This window comes from Mesoplodon mirus, assembly GCF_964341445.2.
Source record: "Mesoplodon mirus genome assembly, chromosome: 4".
Classification (NCBI taxonomy): Eukaryota; Metazoa; Chordata; class Mammalia; order Artiodactyla; family Ziphiidae; genus Mesoplodon; species Mesoplodon mirus.
In genome coordinates, this window is record NC_138979.1 from 989,018 (window position 1) to 1,016,979 (window position 27,962).

General features: G+C 39.0%; 1 protein-coding gene across 4 annotated transcripts in view; it reads right to left on the bottom strand.

Annotated features, from left to right (window-relative positions):
- MPP7 (MAGUK p55 scaffold protein 7) overlaps positions 1–27,962 on the bottom strand; it is a 267,602-nt gene that overhangs the window by 57,789 nt on the left and 181,851 nt on the right. For 3 of the 4 annotated variants that reach the window (XR_014293831.1, XM_082618227.1, XM_082618228.1), the window contains exons 9-12: positions 27,400–27,474; positions 27,019–27,215; positions 26,478–26,542; positions 16,989–17,027 (exon numbers count right to left, since the gene is read on the bottom strand). Coding sequence is in view for 3 of the 4 variants with exons in the window: in XM_082618227.1 (XP_082474353.1) it covers positions 16,989–17,027; positions 26,478–26,542; positions 27,019–27,215; positions 27,400–27,474 (376 nt within the window). In the remaining variant the exon portion in view is untranslated. The remainder of the gene's footprint in view (positions 1–16,988; positions 17,028–26,477; positions 26,543–27,018; positions 27,216–27,399; positions 27,475–27,962) is intronic. The other variant, XM_082618226.1, reaches the window with a different exon arrangement.

Sequence of the window (27,962 nt, forward strand, 5' to 3'; positions counted from 1 at the left end):
GACCCTGGTCTACAGGATGGCTTGGTGATGCGAGCTGTACAGCGCTTGGTACAGAATAGGTGCTTGATCAAAGTAAAAAGTAAATTTTCAAAACAGAATTTTAAAAAGGCAACCCCCAAAACTCTACTATCATTCCTGCTTCATTTTCTTAACATAAATTTCAACAAAGAAAGCAGGACGCATATGGTATTTTCGCAAGAGAAATGTAAAAGGCAGACAAAAGGACAAAACACTGCATCCATGGAGGCTCAGAGCTGGAAGCAGCCCTGGGGAGCGTCGGAGCTGCTCGGCCCCTGCGCTCGGGCCAGCGCATCAGGGATGTCACCACGTGCGCCCACGCACCACGACACGGCCCTGACCTCGCTCACATGTTTTCCAGGTGGCCACGACCAGGCAAGTGGAATTCCCACAGGTTCTGAGGCTTGAGTACCTTGGCCCTGTGCCTCATTTACAAAACAAAGGGAAAAGTCAGCCAGGTCCATACGGATCCAATCGGAGCTCCCTGAGTGTTAAAGGCTCAGACTGGAGGGGGACAGGCCTGGGTCACTGGCTTACTTACTAACTGGGTGACTTGCCAACTGTTTAAAAACTTCTCTAAGGCTCATTTCTCAGCTTTAACATAAGGATACTGTCAACTCCTCACAGGGTTATTAAGGTTAAACTATCCATGTGGAGCATTCGCTCAGTGCCTAGCATATGGCAAATGCCTTACAGACTAGACAGAGATCAGTTACCTGACTACGTCCCACCTGAACTTAAAGTCCTCGAAGGCAGGAACATGCTGTGTCCCCTGTGTTCCCACAGCACATGTCTAGCAAGAACGGGAAAAACAAATTAAGGGGCTTATATGTTTTTAATTGGGTAATGCTACAAAAGACACAAAATAGTAAAGCCAGATTTAAATATGATAAATATTAAAAGTACCTTATTAAAGTGGTAAGGCATTTTTAAAGAAATAAAACAAAGACTTAAGTGTACATTAACTATCCTTTCATTTTGTTTTAGATACTCCTTCTAGGGCTGTGCTACTTCTGTTCCTATATTTAAATCTAGAAAGCATCCCTCCGTCCTGTCCTCCTTACCCATGATCCCTCACTTCCTCAACACACACACCTATATATGGTCCATATTTACACCACACATTTACACACACACATATGCATACATATGCACACACGCATATACACATGTACACACATATATGTGCATACACAAAAAGAGAGTCAGAAAACAAGAAAAGAAAAATCCCCAACCCAGGACAACAGAGGATATGGCAAAAGGTATGAAATCCAGAATACTTAACTTGCCTCTCAGATAAAAGCAAAACCAAACCAGGTGGCCAGAGGTAATGGCACATCGGGCCTGCCGTTCAAGGCAGCAAAGAGACTGTAACTTTCAAACTTCAGTGACACAGGGAGTGACGCGTCAGCACACCTTGGTTAAGTCTAAGCCTAAAGGAGAGTGACCTTTATGTCAGGAAAAGGGGTTAATAATTTCTGGCCTTCAGGTCTTCGGCGGTTCTCTTATTAAAAGGATGACCAAGAACGTGCACTTAAGCTGAAAGCGAGCAGAAGGTTCTTTCCAATGAATGTGAATAAATAACCTAGAACGTATTTAATTCTAGTTCGTTTTCTGTGCACAAGTCTTAGCAAAAGCTGGCTTTTAAAAAGAAGGAGCAGGAAAGGAGCAGTAACAAGGAATTTGGAGTAAGGGAACAGTTTCGTACGAAATGTATTTTTCCTTATATCTCACATTTTTGTAATTTATAATTGGCTCAACATTTTTACGGACAGGCTTTTTCCAGGGCTCTTACCCACAGCTGCTAAAGATTTGTGTTTTTAAAGGAACAGCGTGTTTACTTTATTACAATAGGAAAGTGGCTTCACAGTGAGACTGCAGATGCAGGTCAGCCCTTCATCACACGGAGACGCTTCTTATCTAATAGTTTCCAGCAGGAATAATTTAGGATGACTTGTTAACTTATTTAGTTGTATGGTTCTGTTTTAAAGTAAATTTACTTTTTATTATAAAAGATGACATTTAAGTTGCTTGTTATTTGCTCCTTATTTCAACAAGACAGCAATAAACATCCCTGTACATTCCTGTTACTCTATGTCACTGATGACTTCATTAGGGCAAATTGCAAGAAGCTTGACAGATCTTGTCCAAATGCTTCTCAGACTGGTTAATAACAGTGTACATTTCCAAGTACAACTGCCCGTATTACCATTCTTTCATTAAAGGACTTCTAACCATTTAAAAATCTTTAGTGATTTGACAAGTGAAAAACTGTGTATCATTTCATTTTAACTGTTAGTAAAGCTGAACTCTGCTTCACGTTTATTACTCATTTGCATTTATTTCTTCTGTAAATTGTTGGCTAATACATGTTGATCACTTTTTGATTGGGGTCTCCATAAATATACATACACATGCATGTATCTTTTAAGGTCACAGCCCTTGGCCCTATTTGTTGCAAAGACTTTTTACGATCTTCAGTTTTCCTTTTCAAAGAAATTTTAAAGGTTTATGTATTTGAATCTGTGAACTTCTTTTGTTTGTCATTTCTTCCACTGCTTTTATGACTTTCCTACCCTTTAGTCTGATAAATACCCAAATTTTCTTAAATTAAAAAAAGATAGGTTACATGGCTTTACACTTCATTTTTAAAATCCATCTGGAATGACTCAGCTGTGATTATGAGATCAAGCTTGTGAGGTGAGGCTGTAACTTTGTAGTTTTCTAAGTAATTAACCAGTGGTCCCAGAAATACTTAGTGAACAATCCTCTTCCTACTTTATATGAATACACACTTTGTACGGAAGCACCAGAGTTAATTATGACGTCATGGCCAGGAAAAGGTGACGCTTGGTCTGAGTTTGGATCACTCCCTTCTTAGGAACATTAAGACCAAAACAACAGAAGAAGTGGTGGTGCTAGTGGTTGGTTGTGGAGAACTTACGGGATGACAGACACCATCGGAAGCACTTACGTGCGTTAGTTCATTTAACTCTCACAGCAACGTATGAGGCAGGCGTAACAATCTACAGGCTTAAGTAACTCTTCCTTTAGTGTCAGAAAAAGAAAACAATTGCCAAAGCCTTGGCTCAAATATTAAAAGATGAAAGAAAGTCAAGAAGAAAGTCTGAAATGTTATTCCACACACATAGATGTATGAGAGAAAAACTGGTGAGCCTTCAGTGACTTTATGAAATAACTTAACAGGAAAAAATTATCAAAGAGAAGCAGCAGTTTAATTTAGGGATTAAAAATTATAAAAGCTCTTTTTTTGTTAGAAGATATTTTTCAAATTAAATATATTTTTGATACTCCTCTGTACTTAAGATGATGTGTAAAATACAAAATATATAAAACAGTGTCACTGCCCTCAAAGAGTTCCTGATCTACTAGGAGAACAGAAATTATTCCAAATACTTGTAATTTAAGGGTTTTCACAACATAGGCTCAGGAGTAGAAACTAAGGTTTTTTAGCAAGTACTTCTAATCTGATTTGACTTTGACATTTCTCTTAAGTAAGAAAAAAAAAAGTTAAACTCAGGCAGTTGTGATTTGGTTATTTTCAAAGTTACTTCACTATATTTATTGATATAACACCATTCATCAAAAGGGTATTAAATTTAATGCTTACATATGTGAATTAAGACTCATTTGGTATTAAAATTAGCTTCAAATTGTAGATAAATATTATGCCTAACCATCCTATAACTTCAAATGTTAGTGATATTTTTAATAGTAAAAAAAAAAAACTTGAAGCATCCAAAATATACAAAGTATGGGAATGATTAATTATGAAACACCTTTTCAAAGAAATGGGGCTGAAGACACTGCTATATTTAAAATACATAACCAACAAAAATCTGCTGTATAGGACAGGGAACGCTGCTCAATGTTCTGTAATAATCTAAATGGGAAAAGAACTTGAAAGGAATAGATACATGTATATATATAACTGAATCACTTTGCTGTACACCTGAAACTAACACAACAGTGTTAATCAACTATGCCCCAATATAGAATAAAATATTTAAAAAAACCTATACGGCACCATTAGAATTGCATTTGATATACTAATAAATGGAAAAAACTGGACATATACAACAGTCATAGTTATACTACGAGTTTTACTTTTACTAATATAAAAATTGGTATGGATACAGAAAAAAGTATAAAAGCAGACAATGATTGTATTAGGGAAAGAGGGCTGTAGGCAACTATTTTGTCCTATTTTTTTTAAAGTTTCCATAATATTACGTAATTTTACAATTAAAAAAAAAAAACACAGACAAAAACACCAAACAAATGAAATCCGGTACTGGTAGTTGTATTTGTGTGGTTATACCAACATATAACAGAAAATACGTTTTGCCTGTGTCTCAGAGGCAGGTTCCAGTCATCTGTATCTTGAAATGATTATGGTAATAGATCAAAGTTTTATATTCTTAAAGGTTAGAAATAGCCAATAAATTAAAATACTTAAAAAGCAATGAAAGTAAAAACAATGGAAAAATTTTTTAATGAGAATACAGTATAAAAACTAAAGATCAAAGGTCAAGGAAAATAAATAGAGAACCAGCAGTCTCACCTAAGAAGTGAAAATGGTAAAAGAGAAGCAGTCTGGGTTTTGAAAACTTACAACTAATCAAATTGATAGGAAATTTTTTTTAAATCACAAATTTTTATCATATTCTTTGGCTCCCATAAATAACTTCAGTGTAAATTTTTATAAATAGTTATCATTTTAATGATCTTACTTTTTCATAAAATTTTGACATTTATGATGACATTTTATAAAAAAAAAATACACGATCATCTTATGGGCAGTCATCTCCATTACCACAAAAGCCCCCCACCCCCATCAGAGCCAAGGTAACTCACCACCAACACCAAGAGCCTCAAAAATCACAGGTGTGAACGAGAGTGCGACCTGCCTTTCTGTTAACTACAAGAAAATAAATCCTATTGTGTGACTGCTTGGACTTTTCAAATGGCACAGTTTCCATCTTTGGTTACATTTCTGTAACCAATCTGATATAATAACATCAGATATTATGCATCCCCAATGTTTTAAAGAATATAAGCTCTTAATATGTTAAATGTTACAGATGTTGGTAGATTGGGAAAAGAAGAGTTTCAGTGAAAGCTGCTTGAATTATAACAGAGCAGTATCGGTCACAGGCACCGCAAAAATTAAGGATCTTTAGAAGGGTCCACTCTAAACTTCCTGATTTTTTGAAGAAATACATTTATTTTAACACAATCAAGAAAAGTGCTTAGTTTCTTAAAAGAAGGTAAAAATAATCATTTTAATTATTTTTTTCTCACCTTAAATATACTAAAATGTGCTTTTCAAAAAAAAAATTTGGGAGAACTGCCAAAAATGTTGGATGAAAGTTATTCTCTTAAAACAATGGATTAATTTGACCAATCAAATATTTAATGAGTTCAATAGGCACCTTAACAAGGAAGAGGGACTCCCCTGGTGGCGCAGTGGTTAAGAACCTGCCTGCCAATGCTAGTGACAAGGGTTTGAGCCCTGGTCCGGGAAGATCCCACATGCTGTGGAGCAACTAAGCCCATGCACCACAACTACTGAGCCTGCGCACTAGAGCCCGTGAGCCACAACTACTGAGCCCATGCACACAACTACTGAAGCCTGCGTGCCTAGAGCCCGTGCTCCACAACAAGAGAAGCCACCGAGATGAGAAGCCCGCGCACCGCCGCAAAGAGTAGCCCCCGCTCACCACAACTAGAGAAAGCCCCGTGTGCAGCAACGAAAACCCAATGCAGACAAAAATAAATAAATAAAATAAATAAATAAATTTATCAAAAAAAGGAAGAGAAAAATATTACTATGAATGAACTTTCAAAGAAGACTTTAAAAAAACTCATGTAGACATTAATAAAAACTAAGCAGCTGGGAATTATTATACAACAAGAGGCTCCTGACAACAAAATGTTGGAAATTTCCATTAAAATAAACATTTTGAATATAATGCCAATCTTGTTATAATGATATAAATCATAAGAGACATATAAAGACTATGTAGTAACATTATCCTAAGACAAACTTATTGTTGAAGTGATGCTCCCATAGTATGTCCATCATAAAATTATCCCAAAGACAAAGAAAGATAATTAAGAACATCTTAAAACAACAAACAAGTAAAAATCTTGGGAGGAAGTTTAAATTGAAAAGCAACGCGAACAGTAAACTATACAAGTTACTGAAATCTGGAGTGGCTGGATTAGTCACCTTCTACATCCATCTTATAAAACAGTGGGTGGGGGGAGAAACCTAAATGTTATTATGGATTATATTAACTAGCCATACATATGCTAATTTTGTATATAAAGGGGGAAATGGCTTTCAAACAAGGAAAATTCACCTCTGGAATGTCACAGATACAAAAGTTGCTTTCAGTATAAAGAAATGTTCAAATACCATAATTACCCTTGAATCATTCAACTCATCTCCAGCTAAAAATAAAAATAGAAATCAAAGTACCTAATGAAATCATGGAAGCTAATATAAAATATCAATTTGCAATTTCCAAGAAAAAAAAATTACCTAGGTCTTAAAAAGTTTTCCTGATACCATCAACAATGTATTTTTAAAGCACAGCACAGCATTACCATTAAAAAAAAAAAGAAAAACCACATGAGAATTTAATCTTCTTCCAGCCAGCTAATAAAGAAATGAGTTCTAACTTACTCTTTCAAAATTATGAGAAAATACAGTATGCACACATAAAAATTAATATAAAAATATAATTCTGAAAGGGGTAAAATTGGATTTGAAATTTTAATGTATTTTCTTAAGTTGAGTCTATGCAACCTAAAATTCTCCAAGCAGAAATGGTTTCTTTCTGTCCGAGAAAATATTTCCAAGTAGTATTCCAGACATGTCAAGATTACGCAGAGTTCTTTCTTGTTCAAGAAATAACCTGTACCGCTTTTGAAAGAATGCTTCTAAATGTTCTCTTTGTATAAATTTTATTTTTTTGGAAAAAATATTAAGGCAGTAAATTTTGACATAGCTGTAGTTACCTATATAACATTCGTTAATAAAATGACTGAATATTGGAACAAATGGGAATTTTTGCTAGGTTTATAAAATAGGCAATGTAACTAGAGGCTCACTGGTGTTTAAACACTGGACAAATAAGAGACAGGATTAGGAAGAAACACAGAAGTAGAGATGGATAAATAATAGCTTTTAAAAGAAATAACAGCAAATGGATGGTTTACTTTTTATTGAACTTTATGGTAAACATTTTAGTTAAACAGAAAGAACAGTTTTAACTTATAGAAGTCCCCAAACTGATCTTGTTTTAAAAAAATGCATGACATGCTCCAGCAGTGGCAGAAGGGGAGAAAAACTGATGATTTTTCAGGAGATCATTTGCAACAAATTATGTTTGAAGACAGATGCATGATAAGCAGTGCTTTGTGAATTGTTTATAACACAATTTCTATAATGAACTACACAGAGCAAAAACATTCTGCAATTCTTACCAATTAAAGAAAAAACCAATTACTCTTCACATGGACTATTTTGTATTGTAGTAGGAAAAAGGAGAGAGAATCTTTAAAGCTTGCGCTTCTACCACTGAGAAGGAATCACCCTTTGGAAGCCAGCATATGCGCGCGTGCACAGACACACAGACCAAAAACACTAACTTTCACACCATCCACCAAAGTGCACAGACACACAGACCAAAAACACTAACTTTCACACCATCCACCAAAGCTAAAGGAAGTTGTCGAGAGCTTATAGCAGGAAATGAATTACTTCAAATAATTCATGTGTGTGGGTATATATACATGTGCATATACCTTATGTACATGGTATATGTGTGCATATACACACACACACACTTTCAAAGGTGCAACTTCTGCAATTCATATTTACAGCATATTATCAATTTACCTCCACTTCATTAATTTTATGCAAACAATACACAACTTACACTGCCTAGTCAGTGAGCTTTTTCCTTCCTTCCACTAGTAACAGCCAAACCTCTGTTATTGATAAATATGCTGAACTTTAAGAAATCCAGCGTGTTACGCTACAAACTGGTGTACATTCATATTAGTGATGGCTCACTAAATATGGTTTTAAGATATAATTCTTATACAAACATTCATTCAATTATTGGAGTGTTACAATGTTACTTTTCCAAAAGAGTCAACTTTGATCATTTTGACATGGAATGTATTTTTCAAAAATGTAACCAGTCATCAGGGAAAGGGCTACTTATATATGCTGTTTTGTGTTTGATTTTACGCACATCAGAGAAAGTGAAAATAATCAAATGCATTCACTGTGTATAGGCCTCATTTAGATCAACAGGGACCCTGGGCATTCCCATTTTGGGGTCCAAGGGTATTCTGTCTGCACGGTAATCCCTCCTGCTTCTGTTCTCCTTCTGTGGACTCAGGAGATACAGTGTAGAGGCAGATGAGGGGCAAGGCGAAGGGTCTCAGAAACTCCTCTATTTAAATAGTCCTTGGAAAAGACCTCATGAGATGGCAGCATTTCTCGGAACTCCCATGGCTATGTTCCAGAGTGGTCCTAGAACCAGAGAAGGTGCCCTGTGCTGAAGGTGGATGCAGGCGCATCCTGTGCACATATGTGTTCTGTCAGATGAGGTGCGCTACCGCCTATCTGTGAACGTAGTGGCACAGGCTGGGATCTGATGTCACCAGAATACTATGGGTGTTTCGTAGGACAGGCAGTAATTGACTGAAACATCACAAATCCATTCCACGTTGTTGACTTGTATGGTTTAAAATACTTCTTTTAGTGAGGGAAACATTTGATGTGGAAGACATATTAAATCTCCAAAGGGTAAATTTTTCCTCATTGCAATAATTACCACAGATATAGGTAAAGTAGAATAACAGAATGGAGAATGTGACGGTTAATCTTATGTGTCAGCTTGGCTGGGCCACAGTGCCCAGACGGTCAAACATTATTCTGGATGCTTCTCTAAAGGTGTTTCTTGGATAAGGTTAGCATTTAGATCAGGAGACTTGGAATAAAGCAGCTTACTTTCCATTATGTGGGTGGGCCTTATCCAATCAGCTGAAGGCCTTAACAGAAAAGAGACTAACATCTCCCTGAGCAAGAAGGATTTCTGCAACTGTAACAGGGAGGAGATAAATCGGACTCCACATTGGATCTGTTTCTTTTACTTTAACCTTTGCTTTTCGTTGCTTTTGTTGTTATAATCATACACAATGGCCTGCCTCAGGGAACCCTGCCCACCTGTTAATGGCTGCAAGAAAAAAGAAACTAACACGTCCCCTCCCCAGGCTGGTCATTTCAGGAGATGTTTGAAAGCCTGATGGCCCTTTTACTTTACTCCCTCACCACCTCGCCCTCTGATTCTATGAAAGGAACTGGCAACCAGACCCCTATAAGATGGTTTTTCAGAGACACTTGTCTGCCATCTTCTCCATCTGCGGGCTTTCCAAATGAAGTCGTCTTCCTTGCCTCAGCACCTCGTCTCCGATTCGCTGGCCTGTCGTGCAGCGAGCAGAGCGAGCTTGGACTCGGTAACACCAGCAGACGCCTTTGGGCTCAAACTGCAACTCTTCCCTGGGTCTCCAGTCTGCCCCCTACCCTGCAGACTTCGATTTATCAAGCCTCCACAATCACAGGATCCAATTCCTTAAAATCTCTATGTGTACGTGCGTGTGTGTATGTGTGTGTGTGTATGTACACACAGTCTGTTGCCCGACTAATACAAACGATTAGGAGGGAAATATTAAAATTTTAGAATATCGCTTCCTAGTTAGTGGAGAAATTAATTGCAACATTTCAGCATCCCTTAAAATAGAGAAAAGCAATAAAATCAAAATTTGGTTCTTTGAAAGGATCAATAAAACTGACAAACTGTTACCTATCCAAATTACTAAAATTAGGAATGAACATTACTACTGACCTTGAAGAAATAAAAAATATTATAAAAACAAATTAGATAATCTAGATGAAATGGACAAATTATTAGAGAGACACAAACAAAATCTGAACAGATTCTTACAAGCAAAGAGACTGAATAAGTAATCAAAAAACTTCCCACAAAGAAAAGCCCAGGGCCAGATGGCTTCACTGGTGAATTCAATCAAATGTTTAGAGAATAATTAACACAATACTTTACAAATATTTTGAAAAAATATGAGTAGGCAACACTTCACACCTCACTGTATGAGGCCAGTATCATCCTGATACCAAAATCAGACAAAGATATCACAAGAAAAAAAAAATCTACAGACCAATATCCTTTATGAATATGCATGCAAAATCCTCAAAATACTAGCAACTCAAATTCAACAACATATTGAAAAGGATTATACACCATAAGCAAGTGGGATCTACCCTAGGAATGCAAGGTCAACGTATGAAATCAATCAATGTTTACACTACATTAGTAGAGTGAAGGAAAAAAGCTACATGGTCATCCCAATTGGTGCAGAAAAAGGGATGTCTATATACAAAATGAAGTAATCTTCAAACAGAGATAGTTTTACGACTTCTTTTCCAGTCTGGGGGCCTTTTCTTTCTTTTCCTTGCCGAACTGCTGTAGAACCTCCAGTATCACGTCAAGTAAAGGGGCAAGAATGGACATCCTTGTCTAGTTTCTGCTCACAGGGGGAGAAGAGTCAGCCTTTCACCATGAAGTATGCTGTTAGCAGATGCCCTTTATCAGGTTGGGGAAATTCCCTTCCATTCTTAGTTTGTTCAGTTTTTATCACAAAAGGGCGCTGGATTTTGTCAAATGCTTTTTGACCCAACCAAGCTAGCAAAACTGCTCACCAAGGCTGCTGCTAACTCCCACACTGCAAAGTCAATGGTCAGTTCTCTTTTTCTCTTCTTTGACTTATCAGCAACATTTGTCAGAGGTGATCACTTCTTCCTCCCTGAAGTGTTATTTTTACTTTGCTCCTAAAAAGTCCCACTCCCGGTTTTTCTTCTACTTACCTCACTTTGGGTTCTCTTCTTGCCCGTATCCCCACTCACTCCTTGGTGATCTCATCTGGCTTCACAGCTTTCAATTTGATCTAATATCGACAACTCCAAAATCAAGAGCCTCAGTGCAAGAGCCGCCCCTGCAATCACCTATCCGACATCTCTATTTGACGTCTTAAACGCAACCTATCCCAACGCAATTCCGGAGACTCTCCCCACCCCAACACCCTCCTCTGCTGTCTGGACCAGCTCAGCAAACGGTCACTCCATCCTTGAAGTCACTAAGCTCATCCCTGATTCTCCAACTGGTCTGAAAATCCTGTCAGTTCTATCTGAAGGTACATCCAGAGTCTGCTGTCTTCTTCCCACCTCCACCTATGGCATCTTGGTTCGAGCTGCGGTCACTTCTTGCCTGGATGACACACAGCTGCCCGCTTCTGCCCTTGCTCTCAGCAGATCAGCCCGGGTGACCCTGAAGTCCAGGTCAGGGCAGGTCACTGCTTTGCTCCAACCCCTCCGTGATTTCCCATCTCACACAGACTAAGGGTGAAGAAGCGGGCTCAGCGCCCCTCGCACCAGCATCCTGTTACCTCGCCAGCCTCGGTTCCTGTCGCCGTCTCCTTTCTTCACTCCGTTCCGGCCACACTGCTCTCCTCCCTGCTTCACAGACGTTTCAGGGCCCTGTCTGAACGGTCGAGCTCCTTCCGTGACCACCCTGGTGAAACAGGCGTGTCCTCGCCTGCCCCGGCGCCCATTCCTGCTTCACTTTTCTTCACGGCACTTCTCACCATCGGATGCATCGTATAATTTATTTAGCTACCTGTCTCCACCCCACCCCCTTACAGAAGCGCTATGAAAGGGGGTCTGTTTGGATCTCTGTTGAAACGCCAGCACCCAGAACAGTCCGGAACATAACAGGCGCTCAATAAATATTAGGAAAAAACGCTAGGAATAGCCTTATAAGAAAGTTTTATTCTGCAAATACCAGAAGAAATTGTTAACCAGAGCTAAAGTGGGCGTCTCTTGGTGGAGGACATAGCACTAAGCACGAAGAGGGAAGGGGGCTCCTGTCTGCGGCCGCAACACTTCTGACGCTACTTGACTCTGCAAACAACTTATTAAATAGAGCCGTGGGAAACTGCTGACATTCTAATGCCTTTTGACCTACAAAAAACAGCAATTTCACACGCTTCAACCTAACGTACATATTACTTTGATAAAAATATAAATTAAAATTTTTTAATAATTTTGGTGTGGGGAATACAAACGAAAACTCAGAAGACAAAGGAAAGAATTCACAGATTTGACTATGCAAAAATTAAAATGTCTACATGATGATAAACTTGGCCTTAAAAAAAGGTAAAATGCAACCAAAAGACCAGAAGAAAATGCAGACAGCAGAGAGAGGGTTAATATTCATGCTACAGAAAGGGCTCGTCACATTAACAGGAGACTGATAAAGAACCTGATAGAAAAAGATAGGTAGAGATAGGATTATTCAAGGGGAAAAAAGAAGAAAAGCTAATAAAAAGCCACAGTATTGCATTAAGTCACTATATTTAAAGGTGTTTAACAAATAATACTTTTACCAAAAAACAGCTTTGCCATAAATGTTAGCATGCTGCTTATGACATTGCTTTTAAAAATGCATAAAGATCTGCAGCATTTTGAGGGTTTGACTTTTGAGGGGGAAAAACAATTCCACAAAACAGTCAATTTGCTCAGTCTATTTGTAACAAAGTAACTCTTTAATACTACAAAAAATAACCAGAGAACTACCATCAAACTTGTGTATTCTGAAAAAGAAACAATTTCCGATCTGTGGTCATTAGTTGAAGGGCTTCCTTAAAAGAAAAACTTTCATCAGAAACACTATTAATTTCTGTATCCTATTATGTCATATCTTTTTTTTAAATAAACTTTTTTTAAAATTAATTAATTTATTTATGGCTGCATTAGGTCTTCATTGCTGCACACGTGCTTTCTCTAGTTGCAGCGAGCGGGGGCTACTCTTGGTTGCAGTGGGGGGCTTCTCATTGCGGTGGTTCTCTTGTTGAGACGCACGTGCTTCAGTAGTTGAGGCGCGCGGGCTCAGTAGTTGTGGCTTGCGGGCTCTAGAGCGCAGGCTCAGTAGTTGTGGTGCGTGGGCTTAGTTGATCCACGGCCTGTGGGATCTTCCCGGACCAGGGCTCGAACACATGTCCCCTGCACTGGCAGGCGGATTCTTAACCACTGCACCACCAGGGAAGCCCCATATCCTTTTTTTAATACAAAGTCATCTTACTGTATGCTTCTCTTCTCAGATATCTGCCCTCAGCTGTAGCTAAATGAACTTCTAGGTGCCTTGAATCTGCGGATCTCTTGCTGCACATGCATCAGAACAAGCATTTAGACCAGAAAGAAAAGATGGCATAATGCACATCTACTAAAACATGTCGACCACGCTTCCCTCTTGGCCACAGTCAGGTATGGAAAGGAAAACTCGTTTCCAAGACCAGGAGCTGAATGGAGTCGACAGCGAGGCTCTATAATCAGAGTTTGTAAAATCCAAAAGCCAACAGAAGCTAGACGGCAGAAGAATCTTCGACTGCATTCTGTCAATGCATTTTGTACAACGTTACTCCTCCGAAGAACTAGGTGGTTCCATTTTCCCTTAACTGCTCTTTGGTTATTTTTTTTTCGCCACGTTTGAGGACAGGGATACAAAGAAATACTTCACTATTATAGTACAAGCATCGACACGACTGCTGGGGAGTGTTGGGGGACCCGTCTCAGTGCTGGCCAGCCCACAGAGTGGCAGGGCCGTGTTCATTTAAGGGGTCCCTTGTAACTCAGCCCCAGCTAATTCTTAACACTGTGAAATGAAGGCTTAGTTTGGTCAAATCTTTTGTCAAAGGAGCCAGAAACTTTTACATGAAATTTCTCATATTTGTGGGTCTAACAAAAATATATCCTTTGCCTAAACACAGCCTGAAGACTGTCTGTGAGCTCCCCAGGTTGACACCAAGTGTTACATGATTTATGATATTCCCATTTTACCTGGATGGTGCCCTAGTTTCATCCGTAATTGGGGGGTGCAGAGTGGTGTCTTGGAAGGACGAAGCCCTCTAGGTTTTCCAAAGAAATCTTTTCCTGGGACCTGGGGTATCTGCATGGTTCACTTCACCCCCTAACGCCAAACTCCTTAATCTAAGTGATTAAGATCCCATGGTCTTAATTATACTCAATCTCATCTGCTTTGGGGCTTTGCCCAACGAACTACTTCCTATCTCAGAATTTCAATCCTTTATCATCAGTCCCTCATCTCTGCGACAGAAGTGCTCCGATTATCCTCTCCCACTAAACACTCCTAACCCTCGACAACACGAACCACCACGGACTCAGCTGACCTCTGCCTTCCCCGTCTACTCTTACTTGCAAGGCTTTGGCTCCCAGTAAAGTCATCGCTCAGATGCAGCCAGCAGCTACGAGTTTCCAGATGCAGCGGCATTTTATCAGAACTCATTCCCTTTGAAGCCCATCATGCTGGCCAATTTCGCTTTTGTACTTCAATGCATATTTACTGATTAAATATTAATTTTATAAAACTCTACATTCTATAAGAGAGATGTAAATTAAAACCCAGATTTCATTCCTCGGATAAAATTTTATCCAAAGAATAAGTGCAAAAACCAGGCAAAACGTTCATAAAATGTGTGAAGTTACTTGGCCCGTCACTGAGGATCTCACGTTATCGAGCGCCGTGCTGATTTTGCAGTGCTGTCGTCTACGTGGCACCCAAACTTAAAATGCGCCCTGTGCTCTGCAACAGTCTCCTCCGTCCATGCTCCTGTCTCTACCCTCGTCCTCTGGTCTAACTGTAATTCCACCTAACCCCCGGCGCCAGTTCTAGCATCATCTCTTGTGGGGCTGAGTCCTCACCGCCACAGGCGGCCACAATCACTCCTTCTGAATTACAGCACTTTATGTGACGTTCATCAAATAACGCTGCCTTACGCCACAGTTCTTCCCTGGATGGATATATACTTACCATCTAACAGACCAAAGATAAGCCCTGAAAGTTGGGGAGAATAGGTGTCCCTCTTTCTATTTTGGAGAGAGGCAGAAGCTTGCAGTGACGGCCTCTCCCAGTCTGCCAACTCCTGGCCAGCCCCTCCCACGCCGACCGTGGCCTGGCCACGAGACTTGTTCTGCCCAGTGGCCCATCAGAGGATGTGATGTGAGCAGAGGCTTCACAGCACTTACACACTGGAGATGGTTTTCTCTGCTGTTCTCCAGAACCCTGAGACCAACACGTGGGTAGCTTACTGGAGGCTGAAGAGCTACGTGGAACAGAAACAAGTTCGCCCAGTGAGCACTCCTGTCCACCAGGCCAACCAGACCCCAGCCAGACAGCCAGACTGCAGCAATCCACCATGCTGACACAGAGCAGAACCATCCAGCTGACCACAGAAACAGGAGAATAATAAATGCTTGCTGTTTGAAAAGCCATTAAGGTTTCCAAAATTGTAAGGGCGGGGATCAATCGATACAGAGTATGTGGCACACTGTATTGTACTGAAATGAGAGAAGAACTATTGAAATTGTAACCTCTTTCTGATCATCCAGTTCTCTCCGTAAATTATAGTTTTTCTAGCCTAAAAATTAGAATACCCTATATTCTACATGGTTTTTTGCATGTTTTTTTTTTTAATTTGTTTTGTAGAATGAAAAGCTATGGGGCAGGGGCTTCCTTGGTGACGTAGTGGTTGGGAATCCGCCTGCCGATGCAGGGGACACGGGTTCGTGCCCCGGTCCGGGAAGATCCCACATGCCTCGGAGCAGCTGGGCCCGTGAGCCATGGCTGCTGAGCCTGCGCGTCCGGAGCCTGTGCTCCGCATCGGGAGAGGCCACAGCAGTGAGAGGCCCGCATACCGCAAAAAAAAAAACAAAAACAAAAAACGCTATGGGGCAGCATACTGTAAAAGATACAGTAGGTATTATATCTACATAGATGTACACAGATATACATAGATATAGATACAGTAGATATAGACATAGATATACATAGATATAGATAGAGTAGGTATTATATCAACATAGATGTGGACTTGAAACCAGGATGCACCATTTACTGTCTTTCGTAAATCCTTTAAGCTTTCTGTGCCTCAGTTTCCTTTTTGTAAAGTGGATAAAATACTCCAATCTCACCATATAAGAGATAAGATGCACTAAATACCAAATACAGTATCTGGCACATTTCTTCAATAACCAAGAGACACTATCATCATGTACATAATATTAATCTGAAAATAAGGAGGTTGAAGGCTTTCTCTCTCAAACTGAGTTTCCACACCACTACCTCTCACTACCGCAAGTGGAGAATTTGTCAGTGTTCGAACACACGGCAGAGCGGGGAAAGGTCTGAATGGAGATGAAGATGAAGATGATTCTGATGCCTTTAACAATCTCTGGATATCATGAATTTTGTTAATAACATGCTTGGCATCTCCAAACTGGAAAGTTTCCTTCCAAAACAGATGAGCAAGTTAATCATAAGGCTTAATTGTACTGGAAACTGGTGAGTTGATGGTTATTTGGGGAGTGTTATGGGAATAACAAATCATTAGAAAACAGAACCAAAAAGTTGAAGACATAAGTTATTCAGAAGCTTTGAATAATTCACAGCTAACCAGATAATTTAGAAGAGTCCAGATACAACTAATTCAGTAAACGTACTTAGCATATATAGATGCTTTTTCACCCTCTATCAAAAAATATATGAGGGTTTACAAAATAGAGCATCTGGGAAGCTTCCTGAATAATAAACCAAAGCACACACTGACTTCCTTTATGTCCAACCAATTGAGCCAGTTTAAAATAAAGATTCATGCTACCCCCGCTGATACCAGAGCATGCTAATGAAAATACGCTAATTTAAGACAAAACAGTATAATGGCTTTAAAGAAAGCAACAGAAAGAAAGAAATCCTCTTCCATGACCAATTGCTCACCTAGATAGGTTCCACTGCTGATACCACCATATTCAGCATCTTCTGGATGGAGTGTAAAAGCAGACAGAACAAACGCCAAGAAACAAAGCAGAACAGTTAGAAGCCCAGCCACAGACGCAAAAAAAACCAAATCACTTCAAACAATCATAAAGCACAGCATAGAACAGACCTCACAATGCTACTCTTAAACATAAAACATTGTGTTTTATATTTAAGTTTACAGTAACGTTTGAAACATCATGCAATTCTTTTTTCAAGCTTCTTTGGAAGTGCCTTTACTGCAGTTCCAAGAAAATTATAACAGACTTGCCTGATACATTTATACTTTCACAGTCAAGAAAATTACAACACTTGATCCCCAAAGTAAATTTATTTTTGTAAATCAGGCTCTTTGATAATATGTAAAATATAGCTCTTATTTTGGCTCACTGGAGTAGACAGAAAGGTTAAAGTGAAAATACAGCCTTTCTTTTGATAAAAAGAGAGTCCAGGCGGGGAAGGAATAAAGGCACAGTACTTCTGTTTTTATTTTGTTTTAAAAAGATGAACAGATGAAAACATTTTAAAATAAACAATGTGCTATTAATTATTTCCAGGAATTAAATGAATACTGGGTTATGCATATCTTAACATTTTAATTTGAGTCATGGAGTCCTACTTATTTTCGGCTTCTAATCTTTAAATAAATATACTTCTAAAACTAACAGCACAGACTGTGTAGAAATCAAATAGTTGAGAGACTCTCCTCACACCCTTATGCAATAATAAGTCTGTCAGCGTATCTGAATAACATTGCTTTCTTCATTCATCTTTATTCGAGACTACTGATAGATAAAAACAATGTACTACATTAGAATACTGCGTATATTTCTGCTATATGAAGCAAAAAAAAGTGTACATTTCTTTCAAAAACGAAGTCCAACCACAACTGATGGTACTGTAATGTTACAATGAAAGTTGGGATATACCATGATCTTTTACAAACTGCTTGCTATGGTCAACTTAATCCTCTACATATGTGTGCTAAACAAAGTTACTAGACTACGCAGGGAAACTTTTATACATGTACCTTTTATTTCCTCTGAGAAGCACAAAAAAAAAAAAAAGAGGATATGATTAAATGTGTAGAAAACACAATTAAAGTAGGAAGATGTTACATCCAAGGGACAAAAAAAATCCACCTACCACACTCAACTGTTTCCTCATCTTAGAAAAGCCAAAGGAAAAAAACAAACGCATTTTAAATATTTCAAAGTAATTAGTCAATGAATAAATAGAATTTGTGAAAAACTACATTTTAGACTACACGGTAGTTATGGTCTAAAAATAATGTATACACTTAAGCAGTAAAAACACAAAGTCTTCATATAGCTTATTAAATACCCCAAAGGGGAAAATAACCAGGAAAAAATATCAGTATTTTTTTCAAAATAATACCTTCAATAAGGGGATTATTTTTATTTTCATGGAACTGCTCTGTTTCTAAACTAATCTGTTTAGAACTGAGGATATTTCATGATGGAAACAGTGAAAAGAAGTAAACATTTTAGAAACAACAAATTTCGCCTTTAAAATGTCTATATATGCTGTAAATTTAACAATATCTTGACAATTGTCAACTTATTACACATATGAAATGAATCAGACAGAACCCTTTCTTTTCATTCTGTCTATATTACTTGATGAAAAGTATCTTAAGAAGTAATCTGAAATAATTCTTAAGTTACTAATAAGACAGCATTTTATGAGTTAGGTTTGACCTAGGAGACACATCTTCAGTTGAGGGGGGAGAAAGAACTGGAAATTTAACAGAAGCAAATTGTAACCACAAGTCAAGGTAGGAGATATTTTGCTACACGACCTTACAGAGTGAACAGGACCGATAAGAACAGTTCTCTGCTCACTCCTCTCTTCACGTACAGCACGACAGCCAAAGAAAACACTTAGGAGAAAGTGTGCACAACAACCTATTTTTACTTTTCAAATACCTATGGTCCTTCAAACTGCGTTAGCTCTATCTGGATAGTATTTGCCAAAATGACAAGCAAATCATTATTACTCAGGCTCACAGTATGAGTCACTCAAGTTGTGAGTTTATTTATCCTCATTTCTTAGTAGCTCTGAAATGTCCTGTGCATCTAAAACAAATTAGTAGAAAACAAACAATGAATGATGTGACACAGGATAGCCAAGCCAGGCATCTAGGTAGAAATAACACAAGCTGTGTCTAAGACTGATCAACCTGTGATCTCAGACATTTCTGCTGTAAAGTTGATTGTTAAACAGAGTGTATTTTCTGATAGAAACAGCAGGATAGATTGAGTACTGCACTCTTTTTTTTTTTTTTTTTTTGCAGTACGCAGGCCTCTCACTGCTGTGGCCTCTCCCGTTGTGGAGCACAGGCTCTGGACGTGCAGGCTCAGCGGCCATGGCTCACGGGCCCAGCCGCTCCGCAGCATGTGGGATCCTCCCAGACCGGGGCACGAACCCATGTCCCCTGCATCGGCAGGCGGACTCTCAACCACTGTGGCACCAGGGACGCCCGAATATTGCACTCTTGATTAAAGACTCAATGTCACATAAATCAGATGATAAAAGCCATGTCACACACACACACACACCAAAGCCAATCCACAAAATAAAATCTGTAACTTAAATTACATGTAGTATATGTATATTTCATATTCTAATAAGAGGTCCTAAATAGGCTCCATAAATATTCAAAAGAATATTTCCTCCTTGCAGTTCTTAAGTAGGAAGAGAATGGTATTTTTAGCATAATACAACACACACGTAAATATCCAATAGCAAGTATCATGCTTAATAGACATCCAGTAGGAAAAACAAAGGGGGAAAATATACAGAAGGTAAGACCTCAGAAGACAGTTGGGGTATGTGGCAGGCCTTTTCCTTTGGTAAGGCACTGCTGCATGGATGTCAAACGCATAAACTTAATTTTCCAACAACTCTATGAGGTCGGAAGTATTATCCCCATCTTACAGATGGGGAATCAGAGGCAGAGACGGATGGAGCACTCGTACGTGGCAAAGCTGGGTTGTGGACCCACGCGGTCTGGCTCCAGAGTCTGAGTTTTGAACTACCATGCTATGCCATCACATCAAAAGTCACTTTTTAATACCTGGAGCTTCAAGCCAGAAAATGCACGTCAGGGGAAAGGTCATCGGAAATAACAAATTTCTTTCAAGTTTCCCGACTACTTCCGTCCACCTTCTGCTGCTCCAGCCTCTGGCCTGCCCCGAAAGAAACATCAACCTCTCAGGTGTTTCTCTGCCAGGAGAGCTGGGGAGGGGCCCTCTCCTCTCCCGGCCGCAGCAAAAGTCCACGCTACGTCATCAAGCACTGACGTGCAGGATGTGACAATTATAAAATGCACAGAGAGAGGCCAAGGTCACGAAGAGAGAGACTTGCCGCCCTCAGAGAAAGGAGTGTGGAGGCTCGCATGAAAAGCATTTGATGAGCTCTGCGCACCAGGCAGGAGGGACTTTCTCGGTCACTGGAGGTCACCCCGTGTGGGACATGTCTGATACTCCTGACAAGTGGATAAACTGGTCTCTATCAGTGGGACAGTCTTGGGGCAAAGTTAGAGCCCCACTCTAGAAACTGCTTTCTCAGAACCCTCACCCCTCAATGCCATCTCCCCTAAAAGGCTGCAGTGATCCATGACCAAAGACCAGACCCCTAACCGCTGATCAACCCTCTTACCTGCATGACATCGGGTCCCCAGAGACCATATGGCTTAAAACCTCTCAGTTGGAAAAGCTAAACACACACCCTGACAGTGTTATCTTTATATATGTAAGGATATCACAGACGAAAAATAAGCAGCAAGAAAAGCCTTTACCTCAATCACCTCATGGTGTAAACTATCAGATGTGCAATTTACAATTTAATTCATCTACACCTCTTTCTCCGTGAGCTGTGATCTCCGGCATCTCCCAAAGAGTGTCAGGGGAAAAAAATATTTCCAGTATTTTTAAAACCCCGTATGTTTCTGTTACACATGATCCCACCAATATTAAGAAAATGTTTGACAAAGTTTTAGATACAGAAATTTAAGAACATAAGCAAGCTATTTGTTCGTTTCTGAATTAAATTTATGTGTGAACACAGTAAATAAACATTATCTAAGATGCCAGGAAGAAGGTGCTTATTCAACTTGGAAAGTAGTATTACAACAACCTGCAGAGCAATGATATATATAGTATTCTCAAAAGTTTGGTCTTGGGCTTCCCTGGTGGCGCAGTGGTTGAGAGTCCGCCTGCCGATTCAGGGGACACGGGTTCGTGCCCCGGTTCGGGAAGATTCCACATGCTGTGGAGTGGCTGGGCCCGTGAGCCATGGCCGCTGAGCCTGCGCGTCCGGAGCCTGTGCTTCGCAGCGGGAGAGGCCACAGCGGTGAGAGGCCCGCGTGCCGCAAAAAAAAAAAAAAAAAAAAAAAAAAAAGTTTGGTCTTCCACACCACTGGTACCATGAAGAATGAATCCACTCTTTTCCTCAACGTTTAAATTCTGTTGTTGGTAGCTTGAGATCTGCAATCCGCAAAATACTTGTCTTTGAGTGAATCTGGTGACAGCCTGTTTGAATGGACACCTTTTGCCTGCAGTCAAATATTTTCTTTTTTACCCCCATGATAACCATCAAAATCAGTTAAAACAAATTCTAAACTATTTTGTGTCTTTACCTTCTAATTTTTAAAAAGTCAATAAATTGTACATTTTTGATTTCTGGTTTATTTATTATTAGAATTCTATTAGAGCTATTTTGTAAAAGAAAATGTCTTCATTAATATTATTCAATCAGCATTATTAGAAATGTTCAGCTATTTATACTTTGATAACTAAAAAAAGGAAACCAAGCACTGTAAGTATCATACTTGAACATTCTGCAGTAAAATATAGTACGTGAATAAGAACTCGATTTAAATATAAGTTACATCGGATTGAAGTTAATGTTTATGCTACTAAGAAGCTAATTCCTAACTTACATACTTATGTTTCAATAGAAAGGGAACAAACAATATTTCAAGTAATCAAAGAAATTCATATTTCTTTTTAAAGGTTAGGTGCTATCATATGGCTTTATATATGCAACTGAACTGTAGAAATACGTTTTGGCAGGAAAGTCATAGGGTAAATTCTATCAACACAAGAGCTGAAAGCTACTAAGTGTCTGTCAGGAGAACTGCCCCTACGTGCTACTTGAGACATGAGATAGGCGTTTACTTGGACCCCAAACACGCACCCCGTGTCCTTCTGATAACAGTCTAAACGTTGGTCACAGCAAGGAACACCTGTCAGCCTGCCGGGTCTGTTCCTCTGTCTGTATTACTAACATCAACCTGTTATGTGAGAACCTAGCATCAGATGAAGGGGGAGGGCGGGAAGATAAAATTCTGTCATTAATCTCTTTGTTGGATAAGCTACTCCTCCAAAAAATGGGAGGAGCAGCAGGAAGAAAGAGGAGGAGATGAGTTCCCACATCAAGCTTCTAAGATCTAGGAATGTTTTAGTTTTTGTGTTTTGTTTTTTTGCGGTACACGGGCCTCTCACTGCTGTGGCCCTCCCATTGCGGAGCGCAGACTCCGGACGCGCAGGCTCAGCGGCCATGGCTCACGGGCCCAGCCGCTCCGCAGCATGTGGGATCTTCCCGGACCAGGGCACGAACCCATGACCCCTGCATCGGCAGGTGGGACTCTCAACCACTGCACCACCAGGGAAGCCCAGAATGTTTTAGTTTTAAGAGTTCATGTTTTAGTTTTTAGGAATGTGTAAGAGGCAAATTACTTCGTTTGAGGAGCCTGTTTTCTATATATGCATTAGATACGCCAAGATTCCCAAGGAGTGGAAATAACCAAGCACCAAGGATGAACACCACCCACACTCAGAGTTTTGCGTAAGGGCGCCAGTTTAAAAGCCTGAGGAGGTCGGTACTACCATGGCTTCTGATTTTTTAACCATGGAGCCTGGACCCAGAGTTCTAGCACAAATATAAAGGCAGAGATAAGAGTACTGGGATGCTCAGTCCCTTCTGACCTCTGTGAGCACACTAGCTGAAGCCCTACAGCGCCAGAGCCATCTCCCATGAACTTTTCCTCCATGCAGACTTCAGTTATGATGATACGCTGTGAATCAAATAAAGAGTAAAACCCTACTAATACAAAAGCAATCAGTTTGTCAAAAAAGTTAACTGGCTAATGGCCTTTAAGTCATTATTGTAAACTCAATGCTTAACCAATATCTTCCTAGGTTTAAAGAGCACTTGTGAAATTTAGTGCAGAAAATTTTTATCAACATGAGTATTTTTCATAAATTTATAAACACCAACATGAGAGAATTATTCTTCTTTTAGAAATTTTATATTAAATCAGAAATTTTCTTAAAACCTATTCCATGACTATTCAATGTAATTAAATAGATCGATTATAAAATATATACAGATTTTTTTCAATAAAATAAAATATAAAAATAAAGGATTTTATATCAACTTTCTGCTTTTCTTCATAGTATTATTCTATAATTTAGCAAAGGGCATGATAACGAATGTCCTATTCCAAAAATCTAAGTACCAAAGGTTGAAGTCCAGGAAGTGTTAAGATGGTCTTTACAAGATTTAGTTACATTAAAAAAAAAAAAAATCACTTTCAAATACAAAACAAAGTGCTCTTAAATGCTTTTAAAAATATTCAGATCCAGGGACTTCCTTGGCAGTCCAGTGGTTAAGACTCTGCGCTTCCAATGCAACGGGTGCGGGTTTCATCCCTGGTCAGGGAACTAAGATCCCCCCACATGCCGTGCAGTGAGGCCAAATGAATAAATTTAAAAATAAATAAATAATTAAATGTTCAGATCCAGTGCAATGATTTTTGTATAACTTTTGAGTTCAGGGGTTTATGAGACAACATTCAAAGAAATTTCAAATGGAATTTCAATTATTTGAGAATAAAGACAGTAGCCTTCTATTTAATTTTCACGAAGTATATGGTCTCTCTGAACGAGGCTGTATTGACTACATGCTGTATTTACTTTGGATAATATTGATCAGATTTATTTTTTTATTTAAAAGTAAAGAACATCTACCTGTGAGAACAAACAATGTATCTCTCAGTGAATCAAAATCTAGGTTAAAAATAAAAGACAGAGAGACAAAAAAAGGAAGAAAGGGTGAAAGGACGACCACATTCCATAAAGACAAGTCCTGAAGCTCAAACACTGGAGTATTAACATATAAAAGAAATTATGTAGATTCATATTAGGGAAATGCAAATCAAAAGTACAATGAGGTATCACTTCACCCTGGTTAGAATGGACATCATCAGAAAATCTACAAACAACAAATGCTGGAGAGGGTACAGAGATAAGGGAACCCTCTTGTACTGTTGGAGGGAATGCATATTGATACAGCCACTGTAGAGAACAGTATGGAGGTTCCTTAAAAAACTAAAAATAGAATTACTATATGACCCAGCAATCCCACTACTGGGCATATACCCTGAGAAAATCATAATTCAAAAAGACACATGCACCCCAATGTTCACTGCAGCACTATTTACAATAGCCAGGTCATGGAAGCAACCTACATGCCCATCAACAGACGAACGGATAAAGAAGATGCAGCACGTATATACAATGGAATATTACTCAGCCATGAAAAGAAACAAAACTGGGTCATTTGTAGAGACGTGGATGGACCTAGAGACTGTCATACAGAGTGAAGTATGTCAGAAAGAGAAAAACAAATATCATGTATTAACGCATATACATGGAACCTAGGAAGATGGTACAGATGATCCGGTTTGCAGGGCAGAAATAGAGACACAGATGTAGAGAACAAACGTATGGACACCGGTGGTGGGGGGAAAGAGGGGTTCGGTGGTGGGGCAGTGGGATGAATTGGGAGATTGGGATTGACGTGTAGACACTGATGTGTATAAAATAGATCACTAGTAAGAACCTGCTGTATAAAAACATAAATAAAATTAAATTAAAAAAAAGAAATTATGTAAATCCAAAGACAAAACAGCCTCCATTACAATTAGTGTTCTACACACACACACACACATACACACACACACACTCACACACATTTATCCTGAAACCAGTTTGGGGAGAGCTATTAAGAAGACAATCTCTCTACTTTGCACAGTTCTTTAAAACAAAAAAAATACATCAAAAATTTTAAGTAAGTGAAAATTCATAATTATAACCAATTACACATTTCTAAGTGGCCTAAAACTCAAGCAAACTAGAGTATGGATTCAGATTCGAGTAGAATCACATTTATTTCATTTTCAAGTTAGACACATTTTATCCCACATGCACCAAATGTATAAGAAATGTGCAGGCCCCCAAATTTAAAAAACCCTCGAAGAGCAAGTCAGGCAGAGGCCTCAGAGCTCCTTTCCACGGGATGAGCTGCCAGTGAAAATTCATCACACTTAAGAACAATGCAACATTCTGGTTAAACTTGAAGCTTTTGATGTCACGGGACATGTGGCATTCTATGACAAGTGTTTTTTCCTTCTGCCCAGACTTAACAGAGCAAGAACAAGCAGGCTTTTGAATCAGCGCTCGACCTGAAGCTTGCTTGTGAGATTTATACTCGACTGTAGTCTGGCTCCCTTATAACGTGATTCCTGGGCTCTAGGCTTCTACAAACTGACAGAAATAACAGGAGATGGGAAAAAATGCAACGATACTAAAAACAGATGTTGGTGTGAAATTCCAGGACCATTTATTTGCTCATTTCACCTTTTAACGTACAATTTCTATGCTGAAAACAAAAGGGCTTTTTTTTTTTAACTCTTAAAATATCTAGAACCATGAAGCAGAGAAGATAAAGTAGGATGGGGACTTACAAGAGGTGGGAGGTGAGAAGTAAAGAGAATCTGAGAGAAGCGTAGGTTAAAAGAAAAAGCATTCTTTTCCAGTAATCCTACATCATTGTTTTTCTTATTCTTATTTTCTTTTAATCTAGTTCGGTAATAACTCTGAACAGACGGGTTGAAGGTCAGAGTTACTGTGATGTCAAAATAAGCAAGGAAGAAAGGAGAACAGGAACGACTGTTTTAGGCACAATTGCTTCTGTGCCCAAGAAAGTGACGGATTTTTTTCCTCCAATCTTTACCAAGAAATATCTTATCCAAACCTCCTAGCTTTAGAGAAATAAGAGTTGCATTTTGGGTTACATTATAAAATACCTAAACTCAGAATCAAAGAGAGTCGTAGTTATTAGTTTTTTCCTTAACGAGTGAGTCATGGGTTTATTATAAACAACCCCAAACACCCCTTTCTTCAGAAGATTCACTTTACTATCCCCACTATGAATTTCTTACGTGTTGGTTCTTGGGAAATGATGATCCAAATGCTATCACAGGTAATAGGATCTCTTATTCTACCACAAACACCTGCTGTAATAGCCAAAAGTAAACAGCAAGACTTAGTTACTCTGCATTCTGATTAACAAACTTACATGATTTCCTGTTGGAAACTTTCAGGGGCTGGACTAATATTTCTGGTCGTCTCAGAGCCAATCTCCTGGGGGAAAAGAAGGTCAATATGCCTATCAATTTTCAGTACAGATCCAAGATTAACATAACACCAAAACATTAAAAGCCTTAAGAAAAAAAATGGAACGTTGGAGGAAAAAATGAACACAATGCAATCTACTCAAATTAAGAAATAAATCCTCTACTTTCAAATTTTTATAAATTCTCCCCACTCTGAAATCACTCTTCTTTATTTTTCCATCTTTCACATCAATACAGTTTCAGATATTAATGTGCTATTTTCCATTTGTTTCGTAACAAAAACTGAATACGACCTGAGACTGTCATATTATTTTTGGTCATTATTCATACTTCGTTAGACAAAACAGAAATCCAAACCTGAGGGATAAGGAATTCTAAGGCAAGGTTTTAGTGCTTATTTTATCACAACTATGCTGGAATGGTATTTTGCAGAGAACAAAAGGTCAGCTGAAGACAGGCCATGATTCCGTGCCAGGAACTCACCTTTCCTGGAAATGCTTTGAGGGAATCAAGCCTGCTCTGGGATTGGCATCTCCTTCGTGCTTCGCCTGCCACCATGTTGCATCATCCTGGCTCATAATCTGAAGAATATCTCCCTTTTTGAAAGAAAGCCCAGCTTCCTTACATGGAATTGCTTTATCCTCATTAGGGTCATAGTCAAAGAGGGCTTTGATAAACATCTGGAAGAAAGTTCCATTTCAGATGAATAAAGATAAAAAATAAATGTGAAGTGGCCAACATTCTTCGAACTCTGATTTATTTAAGAAACAGAATATTAAGATAAACTTGTTGTGACAAAGAGGATATTTAGTAAATGGAAAAACATTGGTTCCCACAAAAAAAGGGTTTCTGAGGAATGGTTACCTTGCCCTCCTTTGATGGTGTGTCCTCCTTGATGCTGGGTATAATCTTGAATGTGATTGCGCCCTGAGACTGAGCCTGATGTCAGAGGAAAGAAAGAGTTACAAGAAAACCTCTGGAGCCAAGGAGGAAGAAAGTCAAATAGGTAGAAAATGAAACGATGCTAAAAATTTACAAGCTTGGGGTTTCTACTCTTAGACAGAACAAACCGAGGAAACTATTTTTGTAGAAATTCCTGTAACGTGAGAAGGCACTAAAGTTTGTCAAATAAGTTAAAAAACATTAACCACTAAAACCACTTTTACCTCCTGTGCACTTTAAAAATGCCGATGAATGTATTACCATCCATGTTGAGTTACCTCAAAATAGAAAGACAGAATATGCACAGTGCCTTAAACAGGATTAAATGGCAAGAACAGACCATGTGAGAGGCTCAGACCACTGCACCCAAGGCTCGGCAGCCAGGTTTCAGGGACAAAATTCCTACAACTGCCAGTAATGGGGCTATAAATACATGATTCAATTAGTTGCGATGCTCATCAGAAAAATAATGGAAAACACTCATC